General features: G+C 32.4%; 2 protein-coding genes across 2 annotated transcripts; both read left to right on the top strand.

Annotated features, from left to right (window-relative positions):
* Positions 1-839: 839 nt before the first annotated feature.
* Positions 840-1998, top strand: LOC115968645. Its single transcript, XM_031088089.1, has one exon. The coding sequence runs from the start codon at positions 1081-1083 to the stop codon at positions 1726-1728; it is 648 nt and encodes a 215-aa protein (XP_030943949.1). The 5' UTR covers positions 840-1080; the 3' UTR covers positions 1729-1998.
* A 15185-nt stretch (positions 1999-17183) lies between these two features.
* LOC115968904 (pectinesterase inhibitor 3-like) lies at positions 17184-18102 on the top strand. Its single transcript, XM_031088441.1, has one exon. The coding sequence runs from the start codon at positions 17290-17292 to the stop codon at positions 17902-17904; it is 615 nt and encodes a 204-aa protein (XP_030944301.1). The 5' UTR covers positions 17184-17289; the 3' UTR covers positions 17905-18102.
* Positions 18103-18423: the final 321 nt, after the last annotated feature.

Here is an 18423-nt window from a genome sequence, read left to right as displayed (position 1 = left end):
CCCCTTCAGGGGACTGCCTGGGGATAGCCTCCACCAAGACGTTGATCTTCCCATCGAAGTTCTGGAGTGTCGAGGATAGGGCAGCTTCTCAGCCGTTCTCCTTAACTTCCCGGCCATCGACCACTCGTCCTCGGCACGGACCCTGGGCCTAGATAGAGCTTGGGCCGGATTGTAAACTTCCCGGACCCACAAGGATAATTCTAGAGATATAAATTTTTTTTACAAACTGTTTATATGATATTAATAGTGAATCTATATGAAAACCAATAAAAAACTGGTCATATCAACAACTTATAAAAATATTATAAAATAATTTATCACTATAGCATTACTTTTTCTTTCACGGTCAAAAAACAAAATCAATTTTGAGCCTTTAGTATTGTTGAATAATTTCCATTCAATTTTTTAATTTCTTCCATTCCACTAAAAACAGTGATTAATTAAAGGAATACTCCTATATATAATAAAAGAATATTCAAATAAAATAGAGATAATAATTGAGATTTTTTTTTTTTTTTTGAGAATTTGTTAGAGAATATTTTGTCTCTAGATAATAATTAAAAATACTACTATACAAAAATAACTTCCTAAAAAAAATGTAACGAAAAATCTGGTGAGGTAATATGGAATGGTCCAACAAAATCCTTCAAGTTTTCACTCTCTCTCTCTCTCTCTCTCTCTCTCTCTCTCACTTCATTTCACATTAAAAAAAATATTCATATTAAACTCAGTAGTCACATTGCGAGATGTATTGCTGACCTTCCACGTGTTGTAGGAGAAAATCAATCACTATGTGAAAATTCGGTATAAAAACTAGGATCTACTTCAGCAATTGGCATCTTAGTTCTCGATTCTCGGCATCTCCTATTAGATCCGCAACCCAACTTGTTTTCTCATCCAACGGTTCCTATTGATTCTCACACTCACTCACCTCCCCCATAAATCATTTGCCAGACTCCTCGTACAAACGCCCACCAAAAACCAAACACACATAAAAAAAAAAAAAGAACCAAAAACTTTGAGGCTCTTTGGTTTTGGTTTTGGGTTTGGTCTTAGGAGAAAATAAGAGTCAAAAAGAAAATGAATATGGTGAATGCGTTAGATTCTCCTTTAGAAGCACTTGCTCTTGATTATATTAACGTTGGTTTTCTGACCATTGTTAATAATTTGTGGACATGGGTAGCCGTTATAACGGCTGCCGTTAGTTTCTGGAGGATCAGAGTAGCCACCGGCGGTGCCGTGGCGGCTACTTCCTCCGACGAGTCTCCATCGCAACCGCCGAGGTATGATCAAAGCTCAATTGGGTCAAAGCCGGTTTCGGAAATAAAGGTTCCTGATGTGCTGCTGCCACGTGACGATGAGCCAGTTTCAATTTCGGGTTCGGGTTCGGACTCAGACTCGGGGATAATGGAGGTTGACGACGTTAAAGCTGACGGAGTGACGAAGGGGGTGAAGTTTTTTGCTGTGTACTACGAGGAAAACGATTGTGGCGAAGATGACGGAGAGTTAACGGCGGAGGAAAGCGGCGTTGACGGTGCCGTTAAGGTGGGAGAGTGGTGGGACAGTTGGGAGAGAGCGTTGAGGATGAAGATGGGAGAGATGGGGTGGTACAAGTATCAGGACTTGACGGAGCTTAACGGTAACGTCGTTAGATTATGGGACAGTAGTTGTGCAAGTACAAAGGAATTGAAGTACAGCTCAAAGATGATAAGCTGTGGTGTGTGGTAGTTGGGAAAATAATAATAATAGGAATTTTTAGAGTTCTCTCTAGCTTTTGATCTTGATGAAGAAGAAGGCTATCACAAGCTGTATATATATTTTCTTGGTTGTAAATGCAATTAATGGTTGCATTATTCATCAAAGAAATTCTCATGGATTTGGTTGGAATACCCTGTTTTTCTGGTTTAATTATTGTTTATGCTTTACTTCTCTCTATTTCTTGTTAATATGGTTTCTTTGTAGAAAACAATAAAATAGATTTTGGACTACTTTGTGAAATATGCATTAAACAGCATAATTGGCTGTGAGTGAGTGACTGAGATTTTGCAGTGAGTATTGAAGTTCTTTGTGCCATAGTAAGTAGCTACTGTTCCCAAATTCTAACCAAGAAAGTGAGCTAAAAACACAAGGCACATATGACATAGAATAAGACAATTGGTAAACCTACTGGTTTTAGCGTGCAAAGTGAAAACCATGCATTACAAAATGAAAAATGGGCTCCACACATAATTAACTGTGTTATAGCTTAGAGGTCAACAGCAGAAAAATTCTCCAATAAATCTCGGCTATTAGTTAATAGTTATGGCACCATCTTCATTTCTGTTTGGGTCTCTGGATTATTAGATTAGAACTAATTTTCCAAATAATTTCACAAGAAAATTCAGGATCTATAAACAAAGTACAAGGAGTATTCTAAAATTTGCTGTTGAATTTTATGGTCCTTCTTATTAATTTCAAAACTAATCATTTTTTATAGTTGAATAAGAGATTTGGTGTTCAATTTCCATTTACATCAAAAATTAATTAATGTTTTGATTAAATGATAAAGAATAAATTGAAACTAGCCTTTAAGTTGAAACTATATCACCCAAAAAAAAATGGTCGTGGGTTTCGGTGGCTTCTTGAAATGTGGGAGATTCCTTTAGCAGTGCGGCTAACTTGGCAGAGTTAAATGGCAATGCAATAAAATAAAATAAAAGGGGTAGTGAATGACTCATATATTTTGTTTCATTCGTCTCATAATTTGATTGAGAATCAATTTATAATAGTAAAACAATACTTGCGCATGACCTCAGGTCCAAATAATCATTAAAATAAGAAACCCTAAACAACTACAGGCCACTGGGGAAGAACGTTTAGCTACATCGTTGTGAAGAACCTTCTACTGTATAAAACACCAAAAAGGCATATCCCATATCGTAAGGCTATGGAGCATTATAAAATAATGTAATGAGGAAAAGAGCGCCACACTTTTTTAAGGTCCTATCATATGTTATTATGTTGGTTGGTTGCTTATTGTTGTGTTTTCTACGAAATAATCACTTTGATATAATATTATTTCAGCAGTGCAAAAGATTTCTAAGAAAGCAATGAGGAAAAGCCTAAATCATTATAACACACTATCATCTTTAAAGAAATTAAATTTAAATATATATCTAAGAAATTTTAAATAGAAAGTTAACTATATATTACTTATTCTTTGCTTTTAAATTAATCAAATGCACCATTTCAATCAACATGACACTGGCCTATTATTCAATCAAGGACCTAGAACTATTACAATTCAATTAATAAAGTAGTTTTCCAGTCTTATTCTATTATGTGGCGAGTAAAAAAAACCTAGGAAAAAAAAAAAGCATGATTGTGTGTTTTGATGAGTTTATTTTGAACGTTTTTTTTTTTTTTTTTTTTTGTGTGAAAATGCAATTGTAATTTTATTTTTATAAAAAAAAATTATTTATGATTTTGCAAGTAGTGCTTACGAATAAATGAATTTTTTTTATATAAATAATTTGATAGTTGACATAGGAAAAATTGAACTCTAAATATCTTCGTTAAAAACACATAAATGTGTTAATTTCTACAAGAGGCTTGCCACATAGTTATGTTTACTACGAAACAGTCACATTGATATGTATTATTTTAAGTTTTTAACTGTTCAAAAGATTTATGATAAATACATAAAGAAATAAGAAAAACCTAAAAACAAAATTAGCATATTATCATCTTTAAAGAAATTAATATTATATATAATAAGTAATTTCAAATAGAAAGTAAAATTATATTACTTAATTCTTTGCTACTAAATTAATCAAATGCACCATTTCAATCAACATGACCTCAGCCAATTATTTAGTGAAGGACCTAATTATCACGGGAGACACACATTAACCATCTATTTTGGGAAAGTTTTTATAGAAAATTGAAAAAACTGTCAAAATAACTAATTATTTTTTCGTTTATTTATAAAAAGTTTCATAAAATAGTTTACTAATATGTGCTTAAGGACACACGTTAGTAAATCCCAATTACTATTACGATACAATTAATCAAGTAGTTTTCCATGCCTATTCTATTATGTGGGGAATAAAAAACAAAATTGGAAGAAAAATGAGCACGAGTGTGTGTTTCCGTAACTTTATTTTCATTGTTTAGTTTATTTATTGCAAATAAATGTATATTAACTTTTTTAAAAGTATTATTTTGAAATTTATGACTTTTTAGGTACTTGATAAAAAAAAAAGATTTTTTAAAAATTTAATTCGATAGTTAGAAGAATGAGGATTTGAACCTTAAACGCTTCCATTAAAAATACCAGAATATACTATTTGAGTTATAAGGTTATAAAAGATTTTTAATATTTTATTATTTGACATAATAATTATTTGGATGACAAAATTTTACTTATCCTAAAAGGTTTAGGTTTTTTTTTTTTTTTCAAATAGGATATATAAAAAGGAGATTTAAACGATTTATAAATGCATACAAATTCACAGTGATAGAGTTTTTTTTTTTTTTTTTTTTTTTTCCTTCTCTTTTTGAAGAATCCGTGAAAGAGTTTTTTTTTTTTTTTTGAGAAACCGTGAAAGAGTTGGTTAAATATCTTGGTGATAATTGTAATACTATCAAAAAATATAGATAAAATATTGTCGATACGTTTGAATATAAAGAATGATTATGGGTAGTAGCAAAATATTAAAAAAATCTTTCAAAACAAAAGTCTGACATGTACATAGATAATATAATATAGATAAGTTTTCCGCTCAGTGCTTTAGTGGTTGAGGCATATTGCGAGAGCTAATTGAACTTGGAGAGTTGGAGTACTCCTTGTTCTAAGGGACAAATGATTTCAGTTTTTTTTGTCCTTTTTTTCTTTTTTATTGGTGGTGGTGGTCTATAGGTTCCTGAAGACCTGAACCCTAAAATAAATGAGAGAAAGCAAAGCAGCACTATTCCTGGACTAATTATAATACATGTATATATATTTTTGGTAAATTATAGATACCACTTTTGTGGTATACCCTTAAAATATAAAATTATAGAAGTATTCTTCTTGGAATAATTACCTATATATTTAGGAGAATTATAGGTAAGACCATTATTCTTGGAATAATGTTAAATATAGTTTGGATTCGAAAAAAAAAAAAAAAAAAATTGTTGAGAAACACAGTATGGATTCAATTGAGTTATATTATTTTAACCATTTACTCCTATTATTATTAATATTATCTATACTATATATAAGAGGATTCATTTCTTTTAACTGAATAGAGTAACTTCATTTTAAAATAGGGTCATAAATGTCAAATAACAAATTTTATTTTGAGTTTAAAAAGAGAACTCCTAAAATTTAGAATTTTTTTCCCTCAACATTCAAAAAAGAAATTATAATTACTTCTTATCTCTAAATTTTATCCTTTTTATTTATTTGAAAAATAAAAATATATATTTCTAAATTATAATAAATACAAATTATTAATCTTTACTCAAAAAAATAAAAGAACTTCTGAGCATGTGCTTACTCAAGGGTAGTCTAATATAAAACTTTACTATTTGATCAATAACACTATTTTTTTTTTTTTCAGTAAAACACTTTTTTTGATTAATTTTTTATATGAAACTAATCTAATTTTCCAACAACAAGATGTGTATATATATATATATATATATATATTACATATATTTCTTAATCATCATGAGGGTGATGTAAACTAAAAAAATCTTTGGTCACTGGCGAGGAATTTTCTATGTTGAACTTTAAGGCAAAAGCTAGTGGCCCATCCTAGCTAAGGTGTCATCAAAACGATAAGACGTGCTTTGTTGGCGCCTTATCTTTAAAATTACTGATACAAATTAATGAGCCACCGATATACGCAAATGCAATTATGCATCAACACGATGATGTTGATCCGATAAAAATCATGGGAGATGCATCTTTCACAATGCACGTAGACAGCACCAAATTTAGACCTCAAAATGATTTCATGGTTGCATTTTCTTTCTCTCTAATCTTTGTTTTGTTTTGTTTTGTTTTGCTTCAATTATTGAAATTGGCTGATTCACAAGTGTTAGGTCGTACTATAGTTGGCTGTTATTCTCTCCCTTACCAAAATTCCTAGCAGCCACACCTGGATCAAACTCAGCTAAAAACTCAATACTGGTATATTCATTTGAAAATGCCATTTTCTTAACCTCTCTCAGAGAGAGCAAATGGAAACAAAATTGTATGACTGACCTTGCATCTTTGGTATATGACCTTTATCCCTGCATCTTATATAGTTGGACTTATCATGCATAAGCATGTATGTAATATTCATACGTCTTTGTCTTGTTGCATAAAGGAAATAATTATTTATTATCAGACCAAGATATCAATCGATTTTTGGTATAGACGGAGGATTAAACTCGAGATCTTTTATTCAAGATTAGAGATTTACCAATTGAGCTAACTGAAACAAAACCAAAAAAAAAAAAAAAAACTTACAAATTAATGTAACAACATAATAAATAAATATAAAAATTTCAAAAAAAAAAATTGTGTGTTAAAAATTTGATACATCAATTTTATAAGTCCTACGTAATAAATGTTCTCATATCTTCAATATTATTTGTTGCAAAATTCAACAAGCAGTATGACTGTATGAGTTTTGAATATATATTAATTTATATATATGCTGATGATGTTCAGTATTAAAAGTATCTAGCACATTAAAAAGGATATTCTTCGCTTTAATCGGAGTTGGATCATATAACCTTTTTGTGGGTCCAGCTGCCCAAAAAGAATAAAGCTTGTGGTAGTAGGGTCTTTCCCTTTTTTTTTTCTTTTTTTTTGAATAACTTGTGGTAGTTGTTGAGACGAAACAATAACTCCATAATCATAAAAATAAAAAATAAAATCTCAAGATATATTCACAAATGTTGAGATAGTATAATAAATTTTTTTTAAAAAAAATACTATTAATAATAAATGATAAATTATAGGTGGCAAATTATTTTTTATTATAATTTGAATTCAAAAATTAAATTATTTTTTTCCCACCAATATAACAAACCAATAATAACTTACCACTAAAAATTTGTTGCGAAACTATTGTAAAAATGTTGTAGATATAACAATTATCTAAAAAATACTAATAAAAATATGTCAATATATAATTTTCGTGAGAATTATTGTGCACTTAAGACTGATACAGAATTAGTGAAAGTCTGAAAGATGAACCTCGGTACAAAGAGAAAATTATTATGCTATGGGTTCTCCAGCAGTTTATAGCTAATTTATACGATGCTCCATCGAGGGAGCAAAATAAAACAAAACTCAAATCCAAAGATTTTGCAGAATTGCTGGCTTTTTGTTTAATCTAGAACGAAGAGTAGAAAGGAAGAGATGAGATTTTGCGCAGAGCTTTAAAAGTTAAAACTCCTTGTCTTTGAACTCAGTGACTAGAAAACCTAAGTATGAAGGAAAAAATTGAAAATCATGGAAATTATCTATCATTATTTAGGTAATTATTATCACATACTATTATTGTAGTGTCACATCTGTACACACTAATATTACTATCAAGTTTTGTATACATTGCGTACGAAATTCTAGATATAGTATGTACCAAGTGTATAATAATGAGCATGTGAAAATATTTATTATATTTACTATTTTCGTATGTGTTATAATAAGTATTACTGTTTATTAAATAAATAAATAAATAAAGTGTTTATCCCACATTGGTTGTATGTGTCTAGTGTCTACTGTTTATAACTCCAATCTACAACTATAAAGATTATGCCCTTCTGTAACTGTTCTCTGATTAAATATTACTGTTTACTCAAAAAAAATTAATAACATTGAAAACCATAACACATACCATGTTACCAACTCCACTTTCTCAAAAAAAATTAAAATAATAAAAATTACCAACTCCACACCTGAAGTACCAAATGGATGAGAAGCAATATCCTCCGCGTGTGTGTCTATATATATATATATAGCCAAAGTTTAAAGAAAATTTAATTAGATTTTAATTGGATTTTCAATTTTGTACCATGCGTTTCCATTTAAATTTTTATTTTGTGCCAAGAGAATTATTAAATGTAAAAATAGAAAAGTTCAAATCTAATTAGATTTTAAATTGAATTTCAATTGAAGTTCAATATTTCGCCACATGTCCATTTAAGTTTTTAATTTTATAGCAAGTGAATTATTGGGTGCAAAAATCAAAAAATCTAAAACCAATTAAATTGTAAATCATATATATAGTATATGAGAAACCATTACGTATTTTAGAAATTAATAGCTTAAAAAAAGTGTAAACTAATATCATATATAATTTGAGTCTCTTCTCAAAAAAATATATAATTTGAACAGTATAATTGTAATTGTTTTTAATTATACATGTGCATATACACCTCTACACTAGTTAAATATAAAAAACTAAGAGGCAACAAAATGTCAAAAGCTCCATTTTCTGCTAACTTGGGAACAGATTTTTCTAACCTAATCCATAAAAGTCCAAGTTCTTCGATGGTGAATGAAGGAGACCCAAGGCATGTTTCAATATTCTAAATACACCATGATAATTAAATAGCTACAATTATTGGTGAAAATTATCGGTGATCCTTTAATTTGCTTCAACAATAAACATTTATTGTTGGCCGAATAATTACGTACCGGCCACTTTAATAAACCTGACACACTTGTTGAATCTGACAGTCCATGCATGAGTTAAATACCTAAATCTAAGACGAAGCAGAACCATCCATTATAAGGAAAGAAGCCCCAGGCCCCAGCTCTTAAATCTTTAGTTGTGAACCCCACCTTTCCTATTTTCGACCCATTGTTTCTCTCGGTAGAGGTTTCACATTGGCTTTACTCACATATGAATACGATAGCCAAGCCAAAAAGTTGGTCTTGTCCATTCATGCCTGCCAGCACCGTCCCATATACACCACGAATTTCAACCCAGGTCTAGCCGCAACTGCGTCTGGATGCGTCCTCGTTGTCAAGCCTAATTCCTACCTTATACCCTTTTGGCCAACACGTATTAATGTAGCATGGAAGGTTATACAATAGGTTTTTTTTTTTTTAATGGAAATCTTAGGTACCATCAATTTTATTATAAGAGAAATGTTAACGAGTGCCCTTAGAGCATTACTTAATAATCCATTTAAAAAAAGTTTTTATGGGAAATGGAAAAAAAATTAATATTTTGACAGTTTTCTTTATTTTCCATAAAAGTGATATCAAAATTTTCCTAAAATAGATTATTAACTAATGTCCTAAGGGCACTCATTAGCATTTCCCTTATTATAAAAGTCTTATAAAGTGTCGTGATAATGAATATTATTGATATCACATTAACAATATGGACAAACTAATGACGCGTCATGAATGACCTCGGCCATTCTCTTCTTCTCGGCATTAGGGGTGTCACCGATCAAACATTAAGGAATGATAATGCCAAGTTGACTTGAGCAACTATTTTGGAAAAAGATTCAAAGAATCACCAAATTGTTGGACAAACTAATGACGCGTCATGAATGACCTTGGCCATTTTCTTCTTCTTGGCATTAGGGGTGTCACTGATCAAACATTAAGGAAAGATAATGCCAAGTTGACTTGAGCAACTATTTTGGAAAAAGATTCAAAGAATCACCAAATTATTTCTCAAAGTTGTATGCCTTGAGAATCACTCTCCAATTGAGGTTTTATTTTCTTCAAAATCATGCACTACATGCCCTATATAAAGATCACTGTACATTGATCTAAGGTATGCACAAAAACCCTAACCGGCGTTGTATGAAATTGAAACCTAAATCCTACCTTTTCCAACTTAAGAGTCCCCGCCAAATCAACCTACATAGCCATTAGCCGTGACCCCCTTGGTCTTCAAATGGTTCTGCCCCTAATTTCATGTGTTGCAAAATCAAATAAACATGCTGGAATCTTATGAGATGATGCATGAACAAAGTTATTTCATGTGTTCTTATTTCAAGATTTAGATGAAATAAGATTACATTCTCATTCTAGAATCTAAACATTTGGATTCAAAAATCTTCAAAAACTAAACCCATCAATTCTTAATCCAATGGAGCAGAAGATATCATAACAACATGAACATTGAAATTCATTGTGATCTAATCTAATATTCAATTGGCACTACGATGTAATGAATTCTATGATGTTTTGAGATGATGAATGAATATATTAAAATGTACGGTGAGAAGATTCAGTTATATGTGAATGTAATTCTTTATGTGCCGGACTAGGTGTTTATTTTTTCAAGGAAACCAAGACCTCCTAGTTTGATAAATGAATTGCTTCAAGGGAGTTTAGACATCCAAAGTAAAACTTCACTCAATGATAATATTTTTCAACATGCTTTATTGATCAAGATCAAGCCATATATATGGATGGCTTTACAAGATAAAGTAACCTTTAAATTAAAAAGAAATATGACCTTTATCTACTACAAGTAGATAAGATTTATTTGAAGCCTAATCTAACAATTCATTCTATCTTTATCTATTTTCATAACCCCAAATAACAAAAAATATGTTGGATATAAATGTGTGAGTAAAGTCTCATATGAAATAATAATGACAAGAGTGAACGATTAATATAATATGGTTGAGGTCAAATGCATAGACTTAAGTATTTTGGGTTATGTAATGTTCTAATATGTTATATTAACTACTTTTGCCATTACTAACACCCATTTTGTATATGATATAATTAGGCTTAAGGTGTTATCTCCCTAACTACTAGTATCAAAGCTCAAGTAGTGTGCAGAGAAGATGGTGGTGAGATGTTCAAGGTCCCTTTCACAATCGAGATAAAGCAAGCCAAAAGAGCCCACACAAATGATCCTAGAAAAGACCCAATAAAGTAGTATTGCCAATGGTGATATATTAGAGTAAGACGCGAGGATCCCACATGAATAGGAAAGTGTGGGCCCGTTCCCATAGATGAGCATGCAAGTTGACATGTGGTTCCCATAGATAGCGCATGATAGGCCTATGGCTGACATGCCCATAAGGAAAAGGAGGAGCTAATAGGACTTGGTGGTGAAGGAAAAAGCCCATAAGGCAAGAAGGTTGTTAGTAGGACTTGGTCAAAACCCATGAAGCAGTAGAGACTTACATGTGAGTAGGAAATTATTGGGTATACATGTTTGAATGAAATCTCACATAAAATAATAATGATAAGAGTAAGTGGTTAATATAACATAATTGGACCCAAACTCATAAACTTAAACCTTTTGAGTTAAGTAGTGTTTCTATTTGCTATATTAACTATTCAATTGGAGGCTTCCCAAAGTATTATCTACCTAACAAAATACAATCTTGAAATGATAAAATTAAATTAAATAGAGGCACATAACATTTCCTCTTCCTTAATTTTACCCTTGTCCTCAAGGGTAACCTTTGGAAACTCTCTCTCTCAACCATAAGCCTATTTTTCCTTGTCTACCAACTCTTTATTCTTGAGTAACCAGTATAGTAAGCATGTTTCTCCTCCAATATATTCAAAGGAATTCCTTCCTTATCTAGTTTTTGGGTGTTTGTGTTTATTGAACCACTTGAATGTTGACTAGTTTGGCCTTTGAGACATCCTGATTCGTTTAGATTGTACGAATCTTCAACTTAATCATAATCTTAACCATGCACAAGTTGATTAAGACCCGTCTAGCAATTAAAACAATTCATTTTGATTAAGGTAAGTGTCCAATGTAGAGAACATCTCTCGTATCTCCTTAAGCATGCACTATTGCCAAAATTGAATAACACCAACTTAGCTTCTAGCCACTCATAGCATGAATTGTCCATAACATGGCTCTAATATGCCTAGCTATGATGACAATTGCTATGTGCCTAATTCTTTGTTAGTTACTTTGAGGGAACCAAGGCCTCTCAAGTTAATAAATGAACTACTTTGAAGATGTCCAAACCTCTAAAATGAAACTTCACTCAATGATAATATTTTTCAGAGATTCAAAGATGCATGATCATCAATTTTTTATATTCTTTTGCCATTATAGACACCCATTTTGTATCTGATATTACTTTTTTTTTTTTTTATTGGGTGTATCTGATATGACTTAAGCCCTCATTACCTAATAATAACATTCAAGGGACCATACATTGTCCATCTCCATTGGAACAATTAAAATGTACCAATTGAATTATAAGACTTTTGACTTGGATGTAATAATTTAGTACCAAGGGTTATATCTTATATGATAGACATTTTTTAAGGAAAATTTTGAAAGGGTTATCAATTTTATTATAAAAACCTTATAAAGTGACATGACAAATAATGTCATTGATGTCTCATAAGCAATGATGTACAAACTAATGACGTAGCATGAACTAGCTCAACCATGCTTTTCTTCTCAACCTCAATCAGGGGTGTCCAAGACCAGACATGAAGGAAAGATAGGGCCGAGCTGACTTCTCAATTGACTTGAGCAAGTATTTCGGGAAAGAATCCCAAGAATCACAAGACTGGCTCTCAAAGTTTTATTTCTCAAGAACCACTCTCCAATTTGAATCTTATTTACATGCAAGTGTTCTTGATTGTAAATTGAAACCTAAATCTTACCTTTGCCAACTTAAGCAACGGAAAGTCCCTTCCAAATCAACCTACAGGGCCATGGCGTAAGCTTCAAAGGATATTAAAATGGTCTCATACTCCATTTCTTGATTTCATTGGGCTTGAAGATCTGATGTTGTGTGGTGTGGTCCATTAATATCATTAAGCTTGGAAACCCAATATCATGTAGTGTCATACATGAATATTACTGGGCTTGAGCGTAATTGGATAAAGCCCGGAAAAAAGGTTGGGAGGAAAGTCCTTTTTTTTTTTTTTTTTTTTTTTTGGTGAGGAAACGAAGAAAGTCCTTTAACAAAATGATAGCCAGTAGTATGACTTGAATTCGACTTAACAAAGTCCAAAGGTATGAAGTATGACTGAAATGATGATGCTTCATATATTGGATTTAGGAAATGAAATACAATTTCCTTACTAACACGAACATCACCCAATTTTGTTTTAAAATTTTCATGAAGTTACCATCAAATTAGATGGACAAATTAGTTAACCCTGGTTCAGTTGGTAAGACTCAAACACTTCGCTCAAAAGACTTAGGTTAAAGTTTCGCTGTCAGCAATCCTCCTAAGTAGTCAATCTATAAGTCCAATGTAAATTCTCTTTGAGGCCTATGACTTGCCCTAACCCCTTGGTATAAGGTAGTCTCCCCTCATCTAAATTTTTTTTTTTTTTCCAAAAAAGAAAAGAAAAAACCTTCAATAATATTCGTCTGCATTTGTAATTTTTATGTGGTGGAGTTCATTGTAGCAGCACATGCTCTGTTTCAGAGCTTAATAAATAATGCATTTACAATGAGAGGCTAAGGTCACAAAATGCATTCGAGTGACATTCAATAATTTACAATAAGGGCCCGGGGGTGTCCCTCCCACTGACATTTGGAGATCAAATACCAATTAAATTCCCTATATATGGACCTGTAAAGTAAATGCCTTTTGGCTAATATAATTGGATCAGCCAGGTGAGCTTGTTAAATTAGATGCTGCAAACTTTTAGGGTTGGATCTTTCTAGTACTACATATTGTCAGGTCTACTACTAAATTGGGTGTCATCCAGACATGAATCACATGATATGGTACTGATACCACAGGCATATATGTAGTACTGTCCTAGATATAAGGGTGTTTTCGACATCTTTCGCATTCAACATTATTATAAAAATTGTGTAAAATCAATAGAGATAAGTTCTCGATCTCCACTAGGGAGTGCATTGGTTTCTGTCTTCCTCCTTGTTGCCCTGAGCGCATAGGAGTTGCCACCCTCCTACACATTTTTCTTAAAAAAAAAAAAAAAAGTATAGAATTTGAGTCTCTTTAATCCTCAATAGTGAAAGAGTAGGTACCTATCTCTCTTTGTATTACCTTAGGCGCATAGAAGTTGGCACCTTCCCCTTTTAAGCATTTTTCTTAAAAAAGAGTTTAGTCTAAAGAAACACGTATTCCATATTTTCTGATAAATAAAAGGTCATGTTAATTGGTGTCTTTAGGACAATAATTAACAATTCATTTTTAAAAAGTTTTCACATCACTTTTATGAAAAATTGAAAAAACTGTTAAAATATTAATTACTCTTTTTTTTCATAAAAACTTTCTCTAGGTTGATTGTTAATCATTGTTCTAAGAGCATCCACCCGTATTTTCCGTAAATAAACAAGTACAAAGAAATATGTACTCACCTGGGGCAAAAATTGATCTAACCAAGATGATATTTTTCTCCGATAGTGATAGGGTAGGAGGCAATGAAGTCATTGGTTGGTCTCCATCATTTATTGAATCATTTATTGAATCTTGACACCATGAAGATTTTATTGGTTGATTGGTTCCCACTCCCAGAGAGGAGTGGGAAGGTAGAGCTGGATTTTGGTCGGAGGATATGGCTAATAAATATGGGTGTAATAACTAATAAGTGATTGCGATGCCGCTGTAAACTTTGCGGTTTCACCCATTTTTACACTCACCTTTCCAAAACTAGCCTCACGGAGTCATGGAAAGGTGAGGATAAAAAAAACACCAAACACACTTTGATTAATTTTCACTTTTTTTTTTTATTATTATTTGGGTAAAATTGACAGAATTTTATTGAAATGAGAAATATAATTCATGTGGAACGTAGCTAGTCATTGACTTCCCCCCAATTTATTTTTTTTTCAATGTAGTATTTATAAGTATTATATTTTAGCAATTTAGTTGAATAAAATTATATTTGGTCATCCTTAATAATATCATTGATCCTTATAAAAGCCATAAAATAAATAAATAAATAATTCATAGATCTAAAATTTAAAACAAAATTAACAAGTCCAAAAAAATTAACAAAAATTACCAATAGTAAAAAAAATTTTAAAAAAATTAAGTCTAATCAACCAATTTTACTCAAAACAAATAACTCGGCTATTTAAAAAAAAAAATTAGACAAAATAATTTTGCTTTTATCCAATAACAAACGCACACATAAAAAAAACGCATGGTTGAGTTCCCTTTTTATAAGTAATTGCATTATAACATATAAACTAATTAAATTGATGCTTGTTTTCATAATGATTTTTTTTTTTTTTTTTTGTTTATACTTTCGTCCACTTAACTTCAAGTCTTGACTCTATTCCTATATATGCACAACATTGACAAGAAATACAGGAAAAAGGAGGACAAACTTCATTTGAATAGTACAAAGAAATAGTGCTACGACAATGGAAGTTAAGTGTCAACCCAAATGTAACTTAATGATAACAACCACAATTAACAACGTTAAGAAACATAATTACTATTGTGGGGATCATTCGGTCGATAGGCCCATAGGATTCAGAATTGGTTGAGGATTGTTGGGCCAGTGGCCCATCCGAGGTCGTGCACCTATCCGAGGACGCCATCCTCCTCGGCAGTATGCGTCCGAGGACGATCGCATCCGAAGACGATCAGGACGTGGTATCACCACGATCAGACCTCAGAAGTAGGTCATCTCAAGGGGTAGAGTAGCCGACTAAAGATGAAAGAGATAAGGCCAACAAATATCTAAAACTATAGCTGCCTCCGCATTAATGACCTCTTAACCAACTCTCTGGCCGCATTAATGTGGAGGTGATACCTGAGCAGCAGGAAAGCAGCCTTACAGCTGCCCATAGGAAGTTCCAGGAGGCGCCAGATGGGACAGAAAGAAATCCCCCGGGCACAATCTACACGTGTTCGGTGAAGATGGATCGCGCAGGGGAGTATATAAACTAAAAGAGGAACATGGAGAAGGGGATCGAGAAAAAAAGGAGAACACACATAAAACTGAAGAGAAAGAAGGAAGAAGAGAGGGAGAGAGAGTAACACTAGGGATTTAAGAAAAGATGTTGATTATACCAACAAAAGAGAAGGAAAACATGGTATGGGCTTGAAAGAAAATTTCGGAGGTAGATACCACCGTTAATCTAGCTCTTTACACCCACGCTCTACAAATCATATTGTCTGGGCCTTTTACGTACGAACCCAATACTGTTTAGGTTCGTCACCAAATCGTGTCCTTACAACTATCATTTAGCCCTAGGAAATGAATTGTAAAATCTACTCCTTTTTACAAATGAGTCAAATCTTCCTATTGTAGTATACTATACTTTTTGGAAAAAAAAAAAAAAAGTGTCAAATTAGCCTCATGGTTTCACCCGAATGACAGTAATGGACATAAGTAAAAATATAGAAATTAACAAATCTTTTTCAAACGAAAATTTTTTTTTTAAAAAAAGTCATAACTATTCTAAATTTCTTACCACAAACCCAATTTTAACCCTGGTTAGTTGTAAAATACTTTTATATAGCTCTATAACTCATATTATTTTCATTATGTAATGATCACGACTTATTGATTGTATGTAAAACTGACTGTATTTCAAAAAAAAATTTAAGACTTGTTGAGGATCAAAACAAAGCAATCTTATCGTTAAATAGTGTTAGAACTCAGAATAGCATCCTAGTTACTACAATTTGGCTTCAAGTGCCAAATTTGCCAATGTTCACGGACCTAAAGTTATTATTAGATTGATACTTCAAAAAAATTTTTTTTTTTTCCTTCTTGATTGAAGTCACTGAACAACTTCATAAATGATGTTGATAAGCTGCCCATCATAAGTTCAAAAGTAAAGTGATAATAAATTGCCTTTACCCTTCTAGACAAAAAAAAAAAAAAAAAAAAAAAAAAAAAAAAAAAAAAAAAACCCTTATATACATCCAAATTTCCAAAAATGTCTTTCCCACTCTCTTTTGTGTGTTTTTGTTTCTCCAAAAAAAATTCCAAAAATCAATCATGCATTCACACTTCATCCAACCCAAATCTAATAATTAAAATATCATACAGGGCATAGCTTGATAGTAGGAGTCTTTATCTCAACATCTAAAGATAAGTAGTTTGAGCAATAACTCTAACAAAACCCATGTAGTACATGTGATATTACCAATTATCGTCCTATAGCATGAAATCGATGAACCCGACTCCGTTTTTTTTTTAACCTAATAATTAAAATGGCAATTTAGTAATTTCCTCCCAACTTTAAGACCATAGTCACAAGTTTCTAGTTCCCTACCAAATGCACAATTACAAAACCCCTATTAAACCAACACAACAAAGTATCACTCTCACACACACTCAGATCTTGAAAGTTGAAACTACTCAAAAACTCAAGGTGTGTCTGTGTCTCAGTCTCACAAATCACAATGGCTCACCACCCATTCTGTCTTCTAATAACACTAACACTAGCATTCCAACCCACTGTTTTCTTCTCCCACTTCGCATCTGCACGAACACCCACCAATGCTGCACCCCAAACCCAAGATCTGGTCCGTTCATCTTGTGAACACGCTAGCTACCCCAACATCTGTATCCGTACACTCTCATCCTACACTGGACCAGCCAAGACTCCCAAAGACTTTGCCCAAGCCGCGGTGAAAGTGAGCCTGTCACGAGCCAAGCGAGTCTCCAACTACTTGGCCCAAGTGAGTGAAGCCAAAGACTTGAAAATCAGCAAGAGACAGAGAGGTGCGCTGAGTGACTGTGTGGAGCAGATATCGGAGTCGGTGGAGGAGCTGAGGCAGACGCTGAGCGAGCTGAATCACCTGCGTGTTGAGACTTTCAGGTGGCAGATGAGCAATGCTGAGACTTGGGCGAGTGCGGCTTTGACGTATGAGGACACGTGTCTTGATGGGTTTCAAGGGTTTGATGGGAAGAAGCTCAAGTCTGATGTGAAGAGGAAGATTAGGAATGTGGGTAAGGTTACTAGTAACGCTCTCTACATGATCAATCGCCTTGATGAGAGTCGTGGTAGAGCCTAGCCTAGGATCTAGACAAAAATGATGATGATGGACGGCCCTGATCACTCTGTGTAACTGTGTAGTACGTGTTTACCATATATGATATATTTATATATTATGGAACTTTTGAATATCAATATTTTTATATTTATAAATATATATTAGGTTTTGTTCTCATAAGGTTAAAGCTTTATGTATGTTTGATAAAAAAAAAAAAAAGCTTTATGTATGTATGTTACTATGATTTTACATTTTTACTACATCTCAATTGTAATATGCTATAGTATTTTTCTTCCACAATATGAGAGTGAGAGATTAATTACCTTTGTTTTACTAAGAGAAGAGCTTTAAAAAAAAGGGTGGAAGAAAATGTGTGTATAATTTAGACAGTTCATCACCTCATTGTCGCACGCATTTGATTGTACAAGTACAACTTTCAATTACCAGTTGCCAATGCCATGGATGGGTTTTTTCTTTTCTTTTCTTTTCTTTTTTCTCTCTTTTGAAGATAAAACATTTATCATCAACGAGAAAATCTAG

The sequence above is a fragment of the Quercus lobata genome, chromosome 11, assembly GCF_001633185.2.
Source record: "Quercus lobata isolate SW786 chromosome 11, ValleyOak3.0 Primary Assembly, whole genome shotgun sequence".
Taxonomy (NCBI): domain Eukaryota; kingdom Viridiplantae; phylum Streptophyta; class Magnoliopsida; order Fagales; family Fagaceae; genus Quercus; species Quercus lobata.
This window is presented reverse-complemented; position numbering and strand designations above follow the sequence as displayed.

Coding starts and splice junctions, on each gene's coding strand:
- LOC115968904 (XM_031088441.1), top strand. CDS start 17,290: ATGGCTCACCACCCATTCTGTCTTCTAATAACACTAACACTAGCATTC.
- LOC115968645 (XM_031088089.1), top strand. CDS start 1,081: ATGAATATGGTGAATGCGTTAGATTCTCCTTTAGAAGCACTTGCTCTT.